The sequence below is a fragment of the Meleagris gallopavo genome, chromosome 19 (genome assembly GCF_000146605.3).
Source record: "Meleagris gallopavo isolate NT-WF06-2002-E0010 breed Aviagen turkey brand Nicholas breeding stock chromosome 19, Turkey_5.1, whole genome shotgun sequence".
In the NCBI taxonomy this organism is placed as follows: Eukaryota; Metazoa; Chordata; class Aves; order Galliformes; family Phasianidae; genus Meleagris; species Meleagris gallopavo.
Genome location: NC_015029.2, coordinates 9,319,917 through 9,343,100, shown reverse-complemented (window position 1 = coordinate 9,343,100; position 23,184 = coordinate 9,319,917). Strand labels below are relative to the sequence as shown.

At 46.4% G+C, this 23,184-nt stretch overlaps 1 protein-coding gene and 1 long non-coding RNA gene across 3 annotated transcripts in view; one reads left to right on the top strand and one right to left on the bottom strand.

The window, feature by feature from the left end:
• The first annotated feature begins 540 nt into the window (after positions 1–540).
• Positions 541–23,184, top strand: part of NR6A1 (nuclear receptor subfamily 6 group A member 1) — a 54,976-nt gene continuing 32,332 nt past the window's right edge. Inside the window, exon 1 of one of the 2 annotated variants that reach the window (XM_031556250.1) lies at positions 541–8,871. In XM_031556250.1, the coding sequence (XP_031412110.1) occupies positions 8,832–8,871 (40 nt within the window). In that variant the 5' untranslated portion in view covers positions 541–8,831. The remainder of the gene's footprint in view (positions 8,872–23,184) is intronic. The other variant, XM_010721066.3, reaches the window with a different exon arrangement.
• LOC116217298 lies at positions 11,554–21,247 on the bottom strand. Its single transcript, XR_004161683.1, has 2 exons — positions 14,901–21,247; positions 11,554–14,668 (listed from the first exon to the last, which is right to left on the bottom strand). It is a non-coding gene; the product is annotated as an uncharacterized LOC116217298 (long non-coding RNA).

The window sequence follows — 23,184 nt, the reverse complement described above, 5'->3', positions numbered from 1 at the left end:
TTGAAACAAGCAAGTTGTTTATGGCTCAGCTCTGCAGGGCTGCAGCCTGGTGCCTTTGGCTGCTTGGGCTGTTTTCCTCCTCCTGCTCTAATAGTGACAGAAGTGTGACACAAGTGTTGTAATGATAACACCAGCACTCTGTCCCCTCGTGCCGGGTGCTTGCTGTGGGGCAGCATGCCCTCCTGGTGCCAGCCCCATCCCCAAGGACAGGTGCTGTTCCTGTGTGCCTTCTCTGCTGCGGAGCGTTTCTGACCTTCAAAACAGAAGTGTTTCATCAGAAATACTCTGAAGTTTAACTCTGTGAGAAACCCCAGTGTTTAATGCACACCATGGCGTGCTCCAGGCTGGCTGTTGGGCAGAGCAGCTCCTGGGCCTGTGCCCATTGCTGATGCCTTCAGGTGCTGGGCAGCAAGGGCAGCCAGGCCCACTCCACATGGCTGGGCTCAGTGTAGTGCCTGTGAGCTGTGGCTGGTGACAGCACAGCCAGCTGCTCGCAGTGCTGGGGACGAGATCCTGGTTAGTAATTAAAAGCTTTGAAATGACCTTGAGTTTAAAGCTGTCTCAAAGTAAATTTAAGGCTTTTCTTTATTGCAGAAGAGGTTAGGTACAATGGTGTGCTGTGCTGCAGAACATGTAATGGTGGCCTTGGGTGAAGGTGGGAGGTATTGGGAGCACAGCTGGGCACAGGCTGGCTGCCAAAGAGAGCAGGGATGTATGTGGAAATAGCCAAAGAGAGCAGGGATGTATGTGGAAATAGCCAAAGAGAGCAGGGATGTATGTGGAAATAGCCAAAGAGAGCAGGGATGTATGTGGAAATAGCCAAAGAGAGCAGGGATGTATGTGGAAATAGCCAAAGAGAGCAGGACAGTGTTCTCATGCCTAATTGCTTTGGAACTTCTTTCTTTTAATCAGTTAACTCTAAAATAATATTGAAATTCTTCATGTTCTTCTTGAGCCGTTGCCTTTTGTATTGAGCTGTGATTAGGAGTTCTGATTATTATTTTTTTTAATCTACAAAATGTTATCCTATTTGTAGTAAGGAAGATAATGCCCAGAAGGTGATACAGTGCTAGAGTAAGCTAGAATGCTTGAATCTCTTATGGCTTATGGTATAGGTGCTCAAAGAAAAGCCATCTTGCCCTTCTCCAGGGCAGGGCTCAAGCTGCTTTCGTCTCATTCTGTCCCTGTGGATAAGGTCATGATGAGATGAATGGTTTTGGTAGGATGAGGTATTTCCAAGCTTGGCCAGGGTTTATAGTTGGGACGAGGTGAGGTAGGCTGGTGCTCAAATGATGAGCCTTGAGCTGCAACACTGGCCAAGCAGAACGTGGTCCATCTGTGAAATGTGGTGGACAGCAGGGCTCCTCAGTGGGAGTGCTCCTATTTTGATTTTGTAGGGTGTTTAATTTCTGTGTAACACAAGGAGAGAACTCAAATGTCTCTGGTCTGTAAGCATGAAGGTGTCGGGTGCTGCTGAGCCAGCTGCTGGGGGAGCAGTGATGGGATGGAGGTGGCCATGGTGGCCCCCTGGTCTGGTTCTGCTGTGTACAGCCTGGTGAATGGAGCCGTCCCCTCGAGCATCTGCATGGCAAGTGCTGTAGGAGTGCATTAAACAAGGGAAAGGTTAACTTCTGCTATGGTGTCCTACGGATTTTTTTTTGTCCAATTTAATGGAGTACTGGTTAACTGCTGTGCCTGTACTTAATTAAATTAGTATTAAAGCTTCAGATTTGTCTTTAGAGTGTCAGTGTACCCTAAACATACTTGAAAATGATTTTTCCATTGGGAAGAATGGGAGCTTCCTTTTTTTAAAAAGCCTACATTTTTCCTGTGTTTAAGGCAGGTAACCTCCTAGTACAACTGGAGGCAAATCCTCAAATATCTGAACGTTAGGAATGATGCTTCTCTTTTAGAATTAGAGCTATTTTCTAGTTCTCAAACATCTTTCTGATGTGCTTTTCATGATGCTTCAGTGTGCTACCACACTTAAAAGCTAATAAGACATGGCATCCCACAAAATGAGATTACAGCAGACAGATGTGGATGGAATGAGGCCAAAGGAGAAAGGAAAGTTTCTGGAATTGCAAGCAGCAGGAGCTAATGCAGTTTGCGAGCACTGTGGACAGTAGGCAGAGGGAGGTGGTGACAGAGAATCAGATTTCCCCCGTTTCTTGTCTGTGCGCAGTCTTCATCCCTGGGAGGCCAAATGCTTAATATAAGCTTCTCATGCTAACAAAACTCAAAGCTGGTCTTGCAAGGGAAGAGCAGCTGGTACTGGGAGGTTGTAGGTCACTGAATTTCATGGGAATTGTTTGAATCAGTAATAGAAGAAGGGAACAGTGCAGAAATTCAGAATGTCAGCAGTAGGTTCCTGAATATGGTACAGTAAGCATAGCTGCTGCAACTCCATTACCTTGTTTGGTAATTAAGCTTTATAGGAGTGTGCTGCACCTAGGCTGTTAGAAAGCTTTCACTCTTTCTAGTGCAGCGTTCTAATGTTGATTGTGTTCATTAGTTGATTGTAATGGCTCAGTATTTGTGTACTCGCAGTTAAGGAGTTTGTTTTAACGTGTAGTGCTTACACCTATTTTTCACATTCTGGGGCTCTGTCAAGGCCTTTCCACAGAATGCAGCTCACCCACTAGTAAGTGCTAGCTAGTCTTCTCTCATTTCCATGTTAGTGCCGAGAGCAGTCCTAGCAGGGTTGGCTGTCCATTACAGTTAGAAGTTGTAATGCTATCTCCACTAATTAAAATTTGAAGATAAACACTGTTAAATTCATTAACCTTGAGGTTAAGGGAAAGCTGTTTCCAGAGCTCATAGTGTGTTTGTGCTTCTCCAGGATCCCTGTTTGTCATGTACTGGTGCTGGATTGAAAGGACATGTCACAAGGAGATCTGGTAGTGCTTCTGGTCTGAAGTGTTGGTTATTGGCATCTGGGACCTCTGGGAATGCCAGATAATTTACAACCCGGTTTCTGGCATGTTCTGTGCGTCACAACGTGCTATCAGTTTTTGGTGGATGAATATTAATCTGCATTGATAACTCTTCAAAAACTCAGTGGTGCCTCCACCTTCAATAATATCAGTTAATTCTATTTTTTAAGGTGAGTAAATGTAGCAGACCAAATCAGTAGATCTTTATAGTGGCATGCCAAGGGCTTATGTTGGACAATATTTTACATGTGACCAAAAAGTAAATGTAAGATTTTCTCTGATGTATAGACAACACCAGGATTTACAAGATGATTATGCAATTGATGTTTCAATATTGGAGTTGTCAGGGCTGCCTGCTAGGCAGTATCATATTCAACCACAACATGCTCCAGGTACAGCAGGTGGAAAATTGTATGTCTAGGAACAAAGATGTGCATCAAGATGCCTTCAGAAGGAGGAATTACTGTTGAGAAGTGTTGGCTGTGCAGCAGAAATCTGAGTAAGTGCCTGTCATTGTAGTGCTTTGGGAAAACACTAATGTGATCCTTTGGGAGCTGGAAGTCCATCTTTTATTTTTACTGCCTATGTAATACTGACACTTCTGCACTGGAATGTTAATATTGTAATGCTGTATAAAGAAGCTGAAGCCTGGCTTCTCCAGTGTCTGGTTCAGTACTTCAGAACATGTAATTTAGGTTATGAATGAAACATCTGGATAGTAAATGTCACCAAAAGATTGTGAAACACTGTGAAGATTAACATGAATCTCAATTTACAGGCAAAGAAACCCAGATGTTTTATAAGGCATATTTAGGTTTGACTGCTGTAGCTTCCTTCCCATCAAGTGGATTGCCCCATGCATCTCCTGGAGCTCTTGGGGTTGCTTGTTTGAAGGATTTCTTCATAAGTATGAGCCCTTTAGGGGAACCCACAAACTTTTCTTCCTGAATACAAGCACGCAACAAGCTTTCCCTAAAGACGGACACAATTTCCACAATCTCCTCTGAGGGCTGAGCTGCATCATGACCTCAGTGGCAGTGGTGGCTCGGGGCCCCTCTGCCTGCAGTGCCAGGCAGCCCCGCTGTGTTGCTGGGCAGGCTGCAGTTGGCACTTCGGGGTGGGCACTGCGCTGCTGTGATGGAACACAGAAGGTCCTGGAAACTCATGGTAAAGCTGAAAGCGCAGCATCGCAGGGCTCCATTCCGCCTCGATTTTTGCCTCTCAGGAGGCATTTCAGGAATCCTGTGACTTTTGATGGCATCAATAAATCAGACACTACACTGACAGAATTTTACTGGAATGTAAACAGATGTTTAAAATAAGGATGTCTGTATAGTGTTTGTTGAATACAGCACAGGTACGGCTCTTTAAGCACTAGGGACATTGAACTGCTGTGATTATCTGCTTTCAGTTGCAGTTGTGAATAGGAACTTCACTTGATTTTTTTTCTTTTTAACACAACCCAGAATATTTATCAGGAGATGACCTTACCCTGCTCCCCTCTCCAAGCAGCGTGTTTTCCTCACTGAGGTGAGATGAGCAGCTCCACACAATGTAGGGGAAAGGGGAGGAATGTCTCTGTATGGTAGCATTAGCTGATAAGGGATAATGAATCACCTTTAGCTCAGGTCTGTTTAGCAGCAGCTGATCTGTGGAGCTGTGGGCCAGTCAGCCTTGCCTCGGACCCTGGGGAGAGCATGGAGCAAATCTTCCTGAGAGATGTTCCCAGGCATGTGGAGGATGGGAGGTAACTGGGACAGCTGTGGGTTTACCTGGAGCGATTCATGCCTTCTTCCTTTTCTGAAGAAATGACTGGACCCGTGGATGAGAGCTATTTGCTGCTCACCTTTATGTGAAGCAAGGGCTTTTGGTGCAGTCTGCCATGTAATCAGTGTAACCAATTGGGGAAGTGTGAGTGAAGATCTCCCTGTGCTGTCTGGCTCGAGGGGCAGCAGCTGGTTGTTCAGAGGCAGTGGTGGCCCCTCAGTGCTCTGCTTGGAGTCAGTGCTGGGTGATGGGATGCAGCGTGCTCGCTGGACTAGCAGATGGCACCAGACTGCTCCGGAGAGCACAGCTGCTATTGAGAAGGACTTCAGTAACCTGAAGGAAAGGGCTTTGATTGAAACATCAAAGGTCCCTAAGACAGATGTCAAATCCTGCATCTGGAACCATGCAATGGTGTGGGCTGGGGAGCAGCTCTGCAGAAAAGGATGCGGGGTCCCAGGGAACCTCAGGAGCATGTCTGTAGTGTGTGCTTGTGATGAAAACAGCTGATTGTGGGCTGGCTTATGTGGAGCCAGCAGGCTGAGGGGAGTGACCGTTCCCCTGTGTGACATGGTGAAGTTGCAGCTGCATCACTGAGATGGGAGGTGAGCTGCAGTACGCCTGGAGTGGGGCTGCTGGGATGGCCGGGGCAGGAACAGGTGACAAATGAGGACAGGCTGAGGGGATTGCATTTGTTTAGCCTGGCAGAGAGGAGGCTAAGTGGGGATTAATTGGCACTCTTCCAGCTCTTTAGAAGTCATTATAGATAAAAATGAAATCAGTGTTCCTCCAGAGGTTTGTGGCAAAAGGTCAAGACAATGGTTATGAGTTGCAAGAAAGGGAATTCCTGCTGGATGTCTCAGGGAGCGTGGGAATAAAGATTGTATTGGGAGTGATGCAGCACTGGAATAATGTCCAGAGAGGCCATGGAGTCTGCATCTTTAGAGATGTTGAAAGCTTAGTGAATGGATCCCTCAGTAAGCCAATCCAACCTTCAAAATAGGTCTCCTTCCAGTGGAAGATCAGCTGGATTTTTCTTTAGTTAATGTCCTTTTCTTTGCAATCACATAAAGCATAACTGCATTTCATCAGACAGATTCACCCGCAGAATTAATTCTCTGCTGGTAAAGCAGTGGAAGATGCCGGGCACTGAATGTCGTGCTCTCCTGCTTATTCTGATCGCAGTGCTCCTGCATTCGCTCAGGGCACTGTCTTGCTCACTGTCCTCTTCCTGAATGTAAGATGATAACATTTGGTGCTGGGGCACCAAAACTCATGCACCGATACCTTCAAAGTCCAATGCTATGGCACAGGTTCAGGCTAAGTTCATTTCTAGGAGAGGGGTCCATATAGCCCTTCAATTAGCGTGAGTGGGACAAGGGCAGCCAGAGGTCAAGAGAAGTTCAGAATAGCATAACCTCTTTTTGCTGGCGTTTCCAAATGTTCCTCATCCTGCACAGCCCTCCAAGCTCTCCTTGCCATCATGTTTACTATACAGCTGTAAAAGTCAAAGAACAAGGCCTGGCTTGATACAAGGGAAGTTAGAGATCGAGTGGTTGAGAATAGGTAGCATTGTTGTTTAAAACAGGAGAAATAATTGATTTATGTTATGGTGGCCAATTAGGCTGTAAACTGAGAAACTCTTAAAGCAACCCTGTGGCTTCAAGGCAGCTTTTTGCTCCGATTTCTGTTCAGCAAATAAGGGGTACCCCAATAAGGGTCATCAGCTCCATGAGCTAAATTATTAATTCCTTTCATGCCACTCTGGGCTTGTAAACAGTATATAATACAGGAAAACAATTGGCATCGTTCTCTTACTGGGCAGAGGAAAAGGTCAGAGGGTAAATAGTTGTATTGGCAACAGCTGGTCTTCAGAGCTGAGCAGACTTTTGTCCTTTTCATCTCTTAGAGCAAACCTGTTTCCAAAGTCGTAGCTGGTTGTTGATCTCTATCTCTTAGCTGAATTGTCTTTAGGAATTTAATGTTGCATATAATCATGAAAGTAAAAGGGCTGGCAGGGTAAGGGCAGATAAGAATGCTTCAATGTCAACCTGGTCAAAGCAAGTTATAGAGAAAGTAGTTGTGGTTTGGTAAAGTTATTAAAAAAAAAAAAAAGTGATTTGAGATTAATAGGCTCTGAACGCTGCTTTGCCAGCAGCATAACAGAAGTGCTGATGTGCTGGTGTTGTGGACTTGCCCTGTTGTGTGTCTGGGGGGACTTGTTGCTGGGTTCCAGCAGTGCCTGCCAGAACGTGGAGGCAAATCTCAGAACTTTGGGCTTGAGCAGAAGGAAGTTGTGAACGTATTGGTGAATATACTAGGAACTAAAAGCATACAAAATGTTAAGCCTGGACTGAAATTTCCCTGTTCGGTGTAGCTAGGAGATACTGTTGTGCTTCTGTTGTCTGTAACATTTAAAGTGGCATGGCAGGAGTAAGTGTAGAACTACAGGAGTTGAAAAATCTTCACCAGGATGCTCTTCAAATGCTTACTGCTCAAAAGTCACTCTTTCAAAGACATGTGCTACTTGGTTGCCTTTTGCATGATACTCGATGACTAACAGCTGTTTGCAGGTGTAGCTTGCTGCCCAGGTGGTTTCCCCTGCAGCTCTGCCATCTGGTTCTGGGGCAGCTGGGCTGGGGCAGCAGGTAAACCCCAATAGATGGCCATCTGCTCATCTGCTGCCTCAGCCTTTCTGAAAGCTCGGCTCTGCACAAAAATGGCATCTCCGTGGGCTTACTGGTTGGGCTTGCCAATTCTACCACTGTCAAAGTAATGCTGCACTTATTTTGATTCATATGTCAAAGTATATATGGCTTTAAATAGGAAAAGCAAGGGGAGAACAAACAATCCACGAGACTCTTCCCAGGAATCCAAAACTGTTCAGAAGTCCTGGGTAGCAAATACCTTTATCTCAGCAGGGAACAGGACAGACATAACCCAGTGCACTTCTGACTAAACCTCTCACTGCTGTTTCTGTGGCTGGCATTTAGTGCACTGGGCTGAAGCTGTTGGTCCTGTACTGTAAGACCAGGTCTCCTAAGCAGAGCACTCATGGATGCAGCAGGGAAGTGTGGCAGGAGGGTTCTGTTAGCACAGGCATGGTCTGTCTGCCCCATCTGCTCCATGACAGCGGTCTGCCGAAGTGCTTAGATCTGTGTGGTTTGCCTAATTACAGCAGAACTTTTCACTTCTCAGTGTAAACAATAGTCTTCAGAGAATTGCTGCTGCCGAATAAATCAGAACTGTAAGAATGTGGAAGATGTGGTTTGGGCTGACAGTGAGCTCTGGCTGTGGCTGCTCTGTGCCTGAGGAATGTAAACTCGTGTGCATTTACTGGGTCTTAAAGATAAATATGATAATGATATATTTGTGATATCTACTAGTATCAAAATGATGAACACTGGTTTGTTCAACTTGGGCACTTGTGGTAATGGGGTAAGAGTAAATGTTGTCTATTTTGAGGAAGATCAAGATCCAGAGAGAACATATCTTCATTCTATGCAGTCTCAGATTAGGACTGACCCTGTTACTGCAAAATGGCTTTTTCTTGGTTTGGCTCCTGGAAAGCTGGATCCTTCCCAAAATGCAGAGGGTACCTGGCACTCCCTCCAGATCACATTCTGGCTTTGTGGTTTTTATTAGCAAAGCACAGGAAGGTTGGTCTGTTTGCTCTTTCAGCTGTTACAAAATAAAGCTTTTGGAGTGTCTTTGTCTTTAAAGGCATGGCTTCTGGTACTCCTTTGTTCTGTGTACTTCTGGAAGGGAATCTGTCTTCCTATCAGGGATCTTTTGAGATTGCACTGGACACAGACAGCGTGGCATCTCTTCGCTTTGCAGTAGTGCTTCACTTACAGGATGATATTGTACACAGCTTAAAGCTGTCAGAACTTGGATTTCTTCATGGTGAAAATATTCTTAAACCACTGCAGGTCAGATTGCTGGATGGCTGCTCTGAAAGCAGGTCTGCAGATAATGGATGTGCAAGAGAGAGAGACTGTAAAAGAGGAAGGGGGAAAAACTGCTTCTTAAATGTAAATTTTCAAAATTAAAGGTTTCTTAAGTACCTGGTAAAATGCACGTCACAACTTTCTCATTTTCACTTTCCCATTAGCTACAGATGTGGAGCAGATGAATTCTTCTCCTGTCCTTCCTATGAACTCCATGGCCAGTAAGTACCTCTTTTTCTTGCTGAATATGAGGTAGTATTTCTTGCTCAGAGGTCTTGTAAAGAGATGATCGTACTTCCCTGTACAGACTTGGAGAAGTCTGCTAATGCTTACGGAGATGAGGGTCTGACACTGGGTTAGCTCTTTCCCACAGAAGTAGCACCGAGCAGGTCTGCAGTCACTGCTGATGCCAGCAGAAGGCTGCACAGGGGGCTTTTCCACTGGAGACACATCAGTGAAAGCTGTAAAGTTGATGCCTGACTGTTACAGAGATAGAGTGAAAATAAAATGTGAGATGCTGGTAAATTACCTTGTGGTAAAAGTGTCTGAAGTGTTTCTGTATTACGCTTGGAAATTCAGTAGCTGGAGACTACTACTGAAATGGAGAGCAGAGAGTAAAATCCACTTCCCAGTACGACTGCTCCCATAGCACTCTGTGACCAAAACGCTGCTCCACACCTAAAACACGAATTGTGGTAATGGGATGAGAGTAAATGTTGTCTATTTTGAGGAAGATCAAGATCTAGAGAGAACACGTCTTCATTCTACCCAGTCTCAGATCAGGATCGACCCTGTTACTGCATCTCCAGGGTTACAGCCCTGCAGAACTCCATCTAGCGGTGCCTGCTGTGCCCGAGGACCGCCTGCGTTTTGCTGGTTAGAATCCACTAGATGGCAACAAGTCGTTGTCGGATGTTACAGACCAAATTCAAGAAATTGTATTCCAAACAGGGGGATGATCTTTGTGCAGACTTCTTGTTTAAAACAACTTATGGAGTTCTCAAGTGTGGCAGACTATGAACAGGCGTCCATTTAAAAGCAATGCTCAGATGTTCCCAGCTGCTAAAAACCTGTCCTGTTCCAGGACACAGCCTTGCCTCCTGTTGTGTTGGTGGCACTCGGTTTGTTGGAGGACTGCTGTCCCTCTGCCTTGAGAAATGTAGAGCTAATGAGAACATTGCTTAATGTTCTGTCCAGTCTCTGTAGCCTGAAAAAGCTTAGACATAATGCATGGAGCCCTCAGTGCAGTAAAAAGTATTAAAACAGAATTTAATTTTTACCAAATTCTCACATCAGGATATCTCTGCCAAATACTGAAAGCAAAGGCTGTCTGACGTGAGTTGAGCAACCTTCTTTTTCCCTTAAGTGATTGTTTATTATTGCTAGTCTGAATGTGTCTAGCTACAGCTTTCTTGTCTGTTATCTTTGAACTGAAAAATGCCTGTCTATATTGATATAAACTTCTGACAAACTAAATAAACTGAGCTCTTTGAGTTCTTTCGATGTCTTCCTGTCTCGTGCTCTGACTGTGGGTGCAGGTGGGCAGGCTGATGGCAGTGCCTGCTGGTAGAGGCCCTGGTGTGCAGGTCCTGCTGCCCATCCTGCAGGGCTGTGGCTGCTGCTGGCATGGAGCAGCTGGTGCCACAAACATCTGAACTGTCCCAGGCACGAGTATCCAAAACTCCTGAACATCTCTGCTATAACCTGTTCCCTCCCACCCCAGTAGATTTTTTTTCTTGCTGTCTCATTACTAAATGGAAGTAAAGAAAAAGACAAAAGGACTTTCACGGTGGAGCAGGAAATGGAATTCTTGTGCACATTTGTGCATCCAGAGAATGCAACTGTGGAGTGTCTGCCTAAACTTTCTGCTTATGGATTAGCAAACTGTATTGTAGTCTTTGTTCCTGAAATGTCTTATCTGGAATAATTGAAGTGAGTTATTCTCATATTCCTTTGCAATAAGGATGAACATCAGTCAGGGATTTCTTCTATGTTTTCAAGAAGACGTGGAGAAAACCAGTGTAGGCCGAGTGATATTTCAGTGTTTAAAATAACATGAATGTGCTTTCTTATTTAATAACCCACTGGGAAAAGTCCACATTGTGCAACCATACTTCTTGAGTCTTCCAAACATGCCTTAAAGTTTCAAAGGCAAAATGTCCACCTGCATCCACACCAAGCCCCTGCCTGGTTCTGTGGCTGAGCATCCAGTCAGTTCTGTGGTGCTCCAGAGAACTTTCTAGACGTGACTGCAGCCCCCAGCCCACACTAAGCATGCCGTGGCTGCGCTCACTGGTGGTGGCTGACACTGAAAGATCCCCTCTGCCACACGTGGGAGGACTTATTCTAAAGCCTCAGTTCTGCATGGAGTAGTCTTCAGCTTGTCAATCTGTTGATCGCAGCAAGGCGGTTCCTGACTCAAATGAAACAATTCTGTCTTCTAGCAGAATAAGGAGGCAGGGATTTATTACGAAGATTCACCTAATTGGAATTCAGATGTCTTTAGCAAGTTGTTGTGACTTGAAGTGTGCAGCAGGTGTACAGCTGGTGGCTGTGCAGTGCCCTGTGCTGCATGTCTCAGCAGGCTGCTTCCAAAGCACCCCGTCAGCAGCTGCAGGAGTAAGCATGGCTCAGGAAAATGCCTGCACCCATTTAGCAGTGAATTGACTGTGGTACTGCTGGGCTGAGCAGTGACCACCTGTCCTCAGCTGGCTGTGCCCGGCACCGTGTCCTGGGGTCTTTTCTTAAATAAGTAAATCATGTCTGAAGTTGCATTCAAATGTGTTCTGTGTAGAAAAAGGTACTTGAATTCACTGGTAAGTGCCAGTAAGTAATCTATTTTTGCTCTTCAATAAGCTTGCTTTGTGTGAGTAAAACTTCACTTAAAGAACACAGCAAGAATATTCATATTCCAAGATAATGTTTTTAATGTGCTTCAATAGTACAGACTGGCACAGAGATGCATCTGATCAGGCTTCCATATTTATACAGATGGCTTGTATGCTCTATAAAGGATCCCCCATAGAAGCAGCATGGACTAATGGTGTCTGCACTGAAGATGGCTCACGATTGCTTTCTTGTACTTGGAACAGAAATACAGCCTTGAAAAAAGCTGTGTTTGTGGCCTGTTAGAATATCTGCTTATCTACAGGGTATGCTTATTTTATCCCAAATGCACTGCTTTGTAGAACATTAATCTTTTGAGGCAGGCTGCCAGATAGCAAAGAGCATCCCTATGGGCACGTGCTCCCTGGTGAGCAGGGCTGGCATGTTCCACTGCTCCTGTTGAGCCCCAGTGCAGCCCTCTGGTTACTGGCAGGCAGAACTCGACTCAGCTTCTCCAGCAGCAGGCATGTGTCCCCTTCCTGCCAGGCTCAGCCCCAGGTGAGCAGCATGGTCACGCAGCCTCTTAGCCAGCTGGTCCGCAGTTTGCATTCATTGATCAGTGAGTTGATAGCAACAAAAACCCACCGACAGCAATGAATGTTGATTGCAGCCATTAGATGCTGGGCCGGAGCGCTGACAGCCCCACTGTGCTGTGTGGTCCTGCAGGGCAGGCGGCAGTGCAGTCCTTGGTCTCGGAGCACGCGGTTATTTCAGGGCTTCTTGAAGTCTTGGTGACTTCTGGAAATTATATTTCCGTGGGGAGGATAGTAGACAAACATTCTGTGCTCTGATAATGGCATTAAAATATGACAAACGTTACCCTCTACGTAAAGGTGATTTGTTCGGTTACTCACAGATTCCTGCTGGCAGGCAGATTGCTTCTGCAGATCAGATCATTCCCAACTGTGTAGCACAAGGCTGAGAACTGCATGTTCGTCATCGCACCTTCGCCCTGCTGCCACTGAAATGATTGTCCAACAATTCTTGAGCACAATCCCTGTCCTCAAACTTGATGAGGGCTGGGTTTCATTCCAGAAATGCTTGTGTTACAGCAGTATGAGAGACATCCTGCCCAAGTGTTTGTCCTCTCTGAGATTACTGCAGAGCCACCAGCAGAGCTTGCACAGGGCACATGCCCTGGCCAGGAGTGCTGCTCCGTGATGAGGGTCTGTGTGGCTGAAGGCTTTCAGACCCTCGTGGTAGGGAAGTCCTGGTGGTTGGGGTACCAGATGCCCAGTACTGTCAAAAGCAATGTGATAAGGGCCTGTTCTGTTGTTTTAATTCTGCTGGATCGTGTGATATGAGCAGATAAAGGTGCAAAGTGTACTTCCAGGGAATAGCTGTCACTTTCAGGAGTCTGTGCTTTCTTGTGGGTCTGAGACAAATATCTCGTGGCTGTGTACAGAAGTAAAACTGCATGTGATCTCTTCCACAACAGCCCAAACCAACAGGCGTGTGCTCTAAGCCATTCCCTTATGGGTTCTGTGGTGCCCGTGCTCTTGTGAGGGTGCTGTTACAGCAGGCTGTGTGTGGTGCTGCACCTGAGCAGCCAGGTGGGACAGCAGAGCAGGTGCTGCTGAGCTGTGTGCGTTCACCTCTCCTTTGAAAGGAGGGACATTTGCCTGTGTGCCTGCTTGTAAAGCGACAGCGTGAGTCATGGGAGCAGCTGGACCCTGTGGGGAGGAATCCAGTCCTCTGGCAGTGCTGCTGGTGAGCAGCTGCTGAAACCCAGTGCAGGCTCCTAGGAGCAAATGAGCTGACATTCCTGAGCTGCTTCTAGCTGAGCTCAAGTTGCCAGTCCAAATGGGATGGGTTCCCCTTCTGCTGTTCTGAACATGTACCATCCTCAGGTTTGTTTCCAAGTATACCATATGCTGTAGATCCGTTACTACTCTTGTGGTGTCCACCCAAAATCTTCCATTACTCTCAGATACTTTGTTTTGCAGAAATTCTGGTCTAACTCATAGTCTTTTAAAAATAGAAAACAACTATTTCTTACACATCAATTCATTTTTTGAGAAAGTAGAACTGGAAAAACTCCATCTCTGTAGCTTTCAATATGATCTGTAAATCACAGCGTGCTAATAGCAACCATATGTATATAGCTATGAAGGTTCAAGCTCCGTTTAACAGAGGGTTTGTGATAAACCTCAAGGTACAGTCAACGGTCGATGGTTTTTCTTAGTTCTCAAACTCACCGACAGCGTTGAATGTTCACTGAAGCTATCCAAAGATGGCTGTATACATGTACTGTGCATATTTTCCATGCATATGTTTTCCATAGACTAGCAGTGGAAACACTGTTGAGGGCTGCACATTCTTTATTGCAAAGTCTTAAACTGCTCCGAGTATTTTAATTTCAAAATGGAGTATTTTAATTACAAAATGGAACCGGGAGCACTAATGAATAGCAGAAGTATAACAATACTGTTATCAGTGTGAACTTGACTTAGTGCTTAAAACAGCTTTGAATGTGTCTGAATGGCAGTTGTGAAAGAGCCTTTCTTCCTGTGGATGTGTGTATTGTCAATAACTGCTCTAAGGTTTTTGAAGCATTTTGGAGCCTGAAGCTCGGGTCACCCTTCAAAGGCAGAGCCGTGGGGTGGGGGTTGGCAGACTGATCCTGTGATTCCCAGTGGATTCACCCAATGCTGAAATGTTTTCTGTGCCGACTGCAGCAGGGATGATGCTCCCAGCCTTGTAATTTTGCATTTAGTCTCTTTAAATGTCTATATTGTATCTAGTCGTCTTCACTTTTTTCCACCTGGTTTGTGGGTTTGAGAGAGAAGCTACTTGCAGCTTATTTTTAGAAGTGGAATCTGCTGCTGTTCCTGAAACAACTGCAGGGAGTGAAGCAGAGCTCACAAAGTTAGCAGGAATCATTTCACTGTAAAATTCTGCAGAGGATTTCAATTCAGTGCTTCCTCTCATCCCAGGGCCAAGAGCGTTCTCTATGAACATAACTTAACAACCTGCGTATTGTCTGCAAAAGTAGTTAAAGCCAGTCAGTTGTCTCATGCCGAGCAAGCTGGATGTTCACGTGAGGGATGAGCGTGTTCCCAGGATACAGCTTGGAGTCACTGCTTACATGGACTGACTGATCTTAATGGTGCCACTAAGCATCAACTGATCCTGAAAATTAAAAGAACTCTCTGTAAATCAGTCTCACCTTGTTCCTGCAATCCTTACTGAGTAGGATCTGGAGGAGAAAAAAGCAACAAAGCAGAGTAGCATTGCTAACAAGCAGCGATCGGCCTGGAGCAGTAATCCTTGTGGTGCCGCACAGGGAGCACATGTGCCATGTGAGCGCACAGCAGGGAAAGCATGCACAGCCAGGCACAACGCGTCAGTATTTACACGCTACCTTGTGACACAGGCTTTTTCCTCAGTTCACATCTTCCTCCCTTCGTGCCCCCGACCTCCACCAGGTCACGCTGTCGCCTGCACGGCGCTCCGTGCACGATGGGGCGTGCGGGCGCACGGCAGCGGTGGGAAGGCCGGGTACAAACGCCTTTGTTTTGTCCCAAGCAAGCTCAGCTGTGCCATGAGAATGTTCTTGTTGTTGATGTGAGCGTGTGAGCAGCGACGCCGCAGCCAAACAGCCTTCACGTTTAGCACTGATGCTTCTGTTTCTTCACCCTGCCCCAAGGCTCACTGTTGGGCTGCTGGATACATCTTGGGGTACGGTGAGATCGGGGCACAAAGGAACCAATCTGCACCATTTGCCCTGTGGGACCGTAATGCTACAATGCTATATCAGAGAAAATAAACACAGAGCTCTTCTGGGACCAGAGAGGAATGAAACTGATAGCCGTTTCCAATGATTTATGGGGGATTTCACAAGTTATTGTGATTCAATTTTGAGCTGACAAATTGGCTGGTGGATGCAGCGTAACTCTGGACCTGTGTGAGGTGTCTGACTTAATAACATATGACACCTCAAACTGGTATGATACAAATTTGCTATGGCAAACGTTAAAAGGATTAAAAAGTGACAAATGAGGAGGTCTCAGCATAATTCTAAATGGGAACCTGACCAAGTTGATGACTTAAGAGTGACTGCGCTGTGTTGTAAAGCACTGCTCTGCACACCTGGGAGAAACACTGTTTCAGTTGTTGCAGGTTTTTGTTCTTTTGTTTTAAATGGAAAGATGAAGGATAGATAGAAACATAACCCCGTGTCTCTAGATAAACAGCAAAAATGAATGTTTTGGTACAGTCAAACGCAAAGTTTGATGTTTGGGAACAAGGACCATTGACTGTTCTGGCACCAAGGACTCTACTGTAAGCAGCAGTACTTGCTGTGTCAGGTCAGCGACTGCACGTGTGTGTGCAATCTAACTACTGTGAGGTATTACAGGGACAGAGGCTGTTGCATCTGCACTTAGTTCTCCTGTAGCTGCTGAAATGGTACTTTGTCCTGATGAGTATGGGCTATGCCAAAGAGATTGCTGAACAGGAAGGGTTTCTAAAAAGGTGAGCTGAGAGCAAAGGAAATAATCAAGACTACTGCCAGTCTGTTTAGCTCAGTGTCAGGATCAAGTTGATCAAACCAGTGGTATGCGCATGCAAATTGCAGATAAAGTTCTCTGAAGCACATTAACGAAAGGCAGAGCTCTGTCCTGTCTGCTGGTACCCTTACCCACACCGCAGAGCACAGCAGAGCTGCCCTGAGCTCCGTGGTGCTTCTGGGGCTGCAGGGAAACACAGAGCCTCGAGTCTGGGCTAAGTAGGGGAAAATGTTTTGGCTTCACAAAATTGGTGTAATCTTTTGTTGCAAGAGAGCATGGAAGAGTGAAAAGCTTCTTTTGAACTGCAGAGAGATAATGCAGCAAAACAAAGAGGAAGCAGAAGCTGAAACAGCTGTACTTTTTAAATGGAACTTGCTTTACCTTCCTATGGCAAACACACGAGCTCTCAAAATCAAACCCCCCAACGCGTTACCTGCTAAAAGTAGTATCTGTCAAATGCGCTTGCAGGGAGAACCGCTGCTGGGCTGGAAGACGCTGCGTTTGGGGGCTTTCTTGCTGACCTACTTACATAGGAACGATCACAGTGGATTAGGCTTCAGCTCAGTATCTGTCTCCTAAGTTGTTTTTGTGCAGGGATCAGCCGCACAGCATTGCCAGCTCTGCCTCCTTCTTCCCAGCCCTCCCCAGGCACCAAAGGGAGGTGGCAGCAGCTCCTGCACCCTGGGGGGCTCCTCTGAGCAGAGCTGTGGGTCTGCAGTGAGCTGCGTGCCGGCAGCGTGGGCCTGCAGTGTGCGTGGAACAAAGCGATCTCAGCCCAGGATAGCTTTATTTCGTACATCTTCATCTTGTTTTACGTAATGTAAGAAATCTTCCGTTTAATTCAAAAGAAAACCAAAACCAAGTGATGGCTGGGAGCTCTGCTGAATTGCAGCTATCAGCTACAATGAAGCAGATCTAAGTGGTGGTTAATGGGCACATAGAGGACATAAGCAGGAGCAACTTGCATATTTCTTCCTAATCATCTGCTGTCTTCCAGATGGCTTTCAGCTCCCTGTGTCTCAGCCCCTGCGCATCCAGTAACCGTGAATGAATTTTTCTTTGTGTGGGTTCCCTAGCAGCATCCCTGTGAACTCCTCTTATCCCACATCTTTTACGTTTGTTGCCCCAAAGATTACTGTCAGTATTCATTGTCAGGACAGCTGAGATTCCTCAGTGTTAAAAATAAGTTCCTGCAGTTGTGCTGTGGCACATCTAATGCTGGTAAGCAGCTTCTGCAGATACAACGCCACTGTCTGTTGGTATATGCAGCATGCTACTGATTCTTCATCACTGAAATATTTCTCCTGCGTTATTACAGTGGTGAGCTCAGGTAAGAACTTCCTCCAAAGGTACCACTGTGCTGAGTGCTCTTGTTGATGGCAGCTGATCTGTGCAAGCACCAAGGCCCAGCCTGGGTTCTTCCTTTTGGTATTTTTAGAAACTACTGGCACAGCTCTCAGTGCGGCATTCCTGTTAGCCAAAACTGCTTCTGCTGTGGAGAATGGACTTTCTGCTTTCAGATGGGAAACAGTTGGACTTGGCCAGAAGATGCTATCTGCTCTTATACAAGTCTCAGCAGTGAGGCTGGAAATGTCCTTATATTTTTCTGAAAAACAAAATGTAGCTGGAGATCAGAATGTTGAAGAGAATCCTGGTCTTTGGAATTACTCTCTCCTTTGTTTCTGATCAGCATGTACAAAGCCTGCTCTATGGGCATTGCTGCATGCACCTTACCAGAAATCATTTTAACACTTCAAGACACTGAAGAAAAGTGCAAAAATTGCATGCGTATTTGACAGAGAAAATTTGTGTTGCAAAGTAATCAGAAGAGAGATCTGAAGAGTTTTTCTTTATGTGCTTGAATCCTGAAAGAGCAGACTGACACATGGTCCTCACTGCAAAGGGAAGGGAAGGGCCCTTCTGAGCAGGGGCAGCTCCCAGGTGCAACACGTCCCACACCTTGGCTGTAGCAACGTGCCTGTGTTCACAAACTGATACTGCCGACAAGTACAAAAATATCTGCTTTGGAAGCTGTATGGATGGAGAGAGATCAGATGAAGGATTTGCTTTTCAGTCATGTCCTATTCACTGCAACTTGTCCTTTGAAGATGGTCTGTGTTTTTCAGCTATATAATCCAATTCTCATCTGCCAGACTTCTAGACTTGCAGTTCTTCTCAAAAGTAACACCTCTGAAACATCACTTTTTTGGCTCAGCTTAGAAAGCATGGCACCTCTGGGCCAACTCTACGTTGCTATCTTGAAGCATGTATTCAAGATGTATTTAATATGGTAAAGATTTTACTTCTAGTAACTACTAGTCAAGTGCATAAAGGACCTATTTTTTTTTCCTGTGGAGGCCATGCAGGTCCCCATTTCCTCACTGGGTGCCCATTGCTGTGCTGGCAGCACCAGATCCCACCCAGCCCTGGCCCAGGTGTCTCTTTTAAGTCTGTGTGTCAAAGGATGTGATGCAAGTCAATGTCCTGTGTCTGTAGAGCATCAAAGGGAGTTGTAATTCCAAGTGCACTGCTTCCTATAGCATTCATGGGCACATGGATACAGCTAGGTTTCTCTTGTTGCTAAAAGATAACGTGATGTAGCGTCATAGATGGGAAATAAGATAAGCAAAAAAACCCACCAAAAACAAATTTTAGGGACCACTGATCTTTTAGATCATTCTGAGGGTTATGAAGAGAATACCCAGCAATCTACAAGCAGATTGTTTCCTCCAAGCTGTGACCTGCGTGGTTCCCATGCAACCCACGCAGACCTTATTTTTGAGACTAAGGATCCCTTCATGCCTGTGCATTTAGCATCCACTTCTCCACTGCAAGGCCCCGGTGCTGCAAAACATGGGGAAGAAGGAGGGGAAATGGCTCCCACATGCTGAGAGCCGCAGAAGCGAGCGTCCTGCTGAGCCTGCCTTGTGCAGCACTGCTGCAGCAGCTGCTCCTGGCTTGCGTGGCCACAGTCCAGCACCCATGGCCTCATGGGCGCCCTGAGAAGCTCGATCTGTTAGCTCTCCTTTTGTGCTCTCTCCTACAGTTGTTTGATCCCACTGCCTGCGTTTTCTCCTGGGCTGTGATGAGAGCACAGCTGATGTAGGGGTGTTCTGTGCCAGTTCTCGAAGCACAGCGATGAGCTGCAGGGGTGTAGATGGTAGTGCTAAAATCTGGTTAGAATACTGTTTGAATCGAGTATTCAATTATTATGTCACTTTACAGTTTTCCTTTTGCACTGAATTCATTGGTACTTAGAAGCTATTTTCTAAGATTTTAAGATACTTTCTCTCCTTCCCCTTCCAAGCACTTCCACCAGCACACGTTTGCCCAATTCCTGGTTCTTCTGACTGGAACAACTCAGAGCTGTCAGTAGAGAGGAATCTTTTCCACAAGGCAGATTTCTCTTGGAAACACTTTGTGGTTTCACAATGACAACCCAGAAAGCATAGGTTGGTATCTCAGACACTGAGCACTAGTGTCAAAATGCGGATGGTAAAATCCTCATACACGAGTAAACGCAAAGTTCTGGAAGAAGTCTGGTTCTGTTCAGACAGAGCAGTAAAACTCACTGTCCTGTAAGGGTTCCCCAAAGCTCACATGGCAGAAAGGAAACAGCCCTGCTGCACTCAAGTAGTGCAGTATGTTCTTCATTTGCAAAGCGTAACACCGAGCACTGCATCTATCCACCGGTTACTGAAGGTAAAAATGAATTAAATAGGGCAAGCAAAGCTGCAGCTAAGCTGTTATGTATTTCACATTGCTTAGTGTTTGGCATGTGGGCCGAATGCCTTAGATTATAAGGCATAAGCCTTTCAGAACCTTAAGTTATTTCAAAATTAAATGGATGACAGACACAGGTCTGCTGTACGGATCTCATTTTCTTTGTGTATTAGTAGAAGGAGTAAGCAGTGTCTATGTACGTATCTAATGAAGCTATTTTCTACTGTTATAGGTTTACTATAAGAAACAGAACTGAGACGGCACAACATTTTGAATAAAACAAATTGAACAGATTCTCAGAAATGTAGGTCACAGTAACAGATGACCTATACACGGTCCTAGTTTTTGATGCAACTGTCTAATCTGCTCTGAGAGTACTAGCCAGACATCATTCCTAATTGACCTTGATATTCAGTGAACAGAAAGAAAGCTAAAGCCACGCAATGTTTAAATCTTCAGCAGAAGAAATATGTGGTGAATTTGAATGCGTTCTCTTTCCTACTTAGAATCCACACTTGTCCTGTGAACCTTTGTCTGCAAATGTGTTGACCATCCGAGAAATCTGAATTTGAGACCTCAGCTAAGGGAATGTGACTCCGAACAGCCACTGCTGTCAGTGCGACGCCCACTGCACAACACAGCTCTGCAGCGGCCGCCCGCGGGTCCCCCGGCTCTCCATTGGGCTGCAGTGATTGCTGGCCGGGGAGAGCTGTGGCTCCTGGGCAGGTGGGCGCAGCCTGGGCCGGGTCCTGCAGAACGGGACCTGCGGGCACCCAGACTGCAGGCGCTGTCACTGAGTAAGCGGGAGCTGCTGACACTTGGGGCCCTGGAATGCAGCACAGCCATGAATGTCAGCACGCAGGGGGGCCTGGGAAGTACTGTGGGTTTGGTTAAACCCTTATCACCTCTGTTTACAGACCAGACTAACCCTTTTTGTTCATGACCCTGACTTTAAACGCGTTACTTGCAGCAGGCACTGCAGGCTTCCTGCCTGTGTGCTAAAGCAAACTGGCTGCTGGGAGGGCCAGGAGGAACGAAGCAGTAAGGCCTCATGAGGTCTTTTCAAGAAAACTACCATCTCATTTAGGTTACCAGTTAAGAATCGGTAAATGTACCTCAGGAGGGTTTCAGACTGATAACCTCTGGTTTGCTGGACCTCACAAACTGCTCAATGTGTGCTGCTTTGGCCTGCAGTGACCGCACGGCGCTGCCATCAGCAATGCAGTGCTGTGTCCTGGCTGGAGGAGCAGGGGCTGTGCACAGGGCATGGCCCCAACCCCACCGTGCACAGCTGCAACACAGCTGGGATGGGAGGCAGCCCTCAGCTCAGCCAGCACTGCTGCTGTTCTGTTAGAGCAGCTGCACTCACGTGCACGGTGGTACAGTTAACACAAAGTTTGGTCGGTGTTGAGATGCAGCATTTCAGTTTGAATGGTGACTCACGGCCGTTGCATGGACGGCTGCTGAGCTGTGCACACAGCTTTTGGGTGCTACAGGGAAACTGAGAATGAGTGAAGTCTACGTAAAAAAGTAATGTTATCGACCTATGTATCAAATCTGTGATATGGAGACATATGACTGTCTTCTGAATTTGTAATGGTTGAAATGTTTGAATTGTATCGATAACATGGTTTTGAAGTGATTATGGCATCTGTTGGCTATTATGGAGATAAAATGAAATTCTTAAGATTCCACATCTTTTGTTAAATTGCCACACTTGGTCGGACCTGGTGTGTTTATTGGCAGCTGAGCCTTGTCATGAGTGCTAGCTATTAATGAGCGCTCAGACTGCATGCGCCGTGGGATGCTGCAACTGCTGCAACTTCAAAGTCTGTTTGTAGTTAAAAGGTTTCTTCTTTTTTTGTGAGTCTTCATAAACTTTACGTGGGAATAGGTGTAAGTGGAGGTAGGAAAGCTGCTACTGTTACTTCTGGGGGAAGGTTAAGAACCTGACCCAACAGGAACTTCAGCAGCTATCAGCATCCTTTCCTGATGTGCACGACGGGATTATTCCATCCCAGCTGAGGTTACAGACGTTTACAGGCAGGGATGTGCCCAGACATTCCTCTTACAGCTGCTTTCATTAGGCACAGGCTCTGCCAGCCTCTGACAGGACACTGCCATTCTGAGCAACGTACTCAACAGGTATTAAAACTGAGCTACTTAATTGTTAGGCAGAATACAACACGGTTCTCTTTTCAAGTAGCAATTTCAGGAGATTTTAATTTTTTTAATTTTAGAACCAGCCTCCTGATGAGCAGCTGGTATTGGCACTCAGAGGAAGCAGAAAAGGTGGCTGCAATGTAAAGTACAGCAGTATTTATTCTACAATAATAATACCAGCTTTGCTGGTGGATGCATCAATGGCCATAACTTTTAATAGACATCATCTGGACTATTTTCATTCAGAGGCTCCTTTTGATGGGTCCTCCTGAGTCAGTACCAGCAAGGAAAAACAGAAAGATCAGAACAGCTTGGAGATTCATGTCACCCAAGTTCTACTGTGAAGTAACCCATCCATGCCACTGTACTGCAGCAAGAAGAGAATTCAAGGAAATTATATAATGATGCCGACAAAACCGATTCCCAGCACGAGTATTTACATTCATGTTTCTATTTCCAATGCTCTGAAACAGCATCTGAATGCACCGTGAGCTGGCCCCTCGCACACAGGGATATGTTAGGTCACTGTTATTTGTACCATACTGGAGAGAATTTCACTTTTTCAAAACCATGCGTGGTTTGGCCATCCCTACCCAGCCACTGAGAGCAGCAAACAGCCAGCCCTGCTTTCTCTTTTACACTGCTTGGCATTGCTGCAGCTCAGTGACACGCGTTTCCCACTCGCTCTGTGTGACAGCTCTGTTTGCTCCCGGGTGAAGCAGCGCTGCTCTGTCTGCAGCCCGGCCCGCGGCTGTGTGGGCGCTGGGAGCCTTGGGCAGGGCCTGTCCCCGGTGGGGATGGTTGGGGATCAGTTCTGGCAGGCGAGGAGGGGCAGCCTGAGCTCCTGGGGCACCTCCGCCCCCAGCACACAGCCAGGGCAGCTCTGCGTCCTGCAAAGCCCCGCGCTGGGCCCTGATCTCCGTAACTTCTGCTCATTGGCTTCAGGCAGAGGATTAAAGCCCTGTCTCTGAGGAGCCCTTGCTTTAATTCTGGGAGACTATGGGAGAAGCAGGGCGATAGGAAGCACCAGACACTGAGTGTTTTGTTTTCCTCATTTATTGCGGTTTGCCAGGTGCCACGGCTCAGGGTCCCTACCACACCTGCACGCAGCCTCCAGGCTGCCCCCAGCCACCGCTCCCCCCAGGCAGCCGCACCGCTGCCGCATGCGAGTGAACGCGGGGGCTTCTGTCCGCGAAATCCCTCTTTCCCTCCCCGCGTGACTTCTGGCCCGCAGGGGCTGCAGAGCGGCGG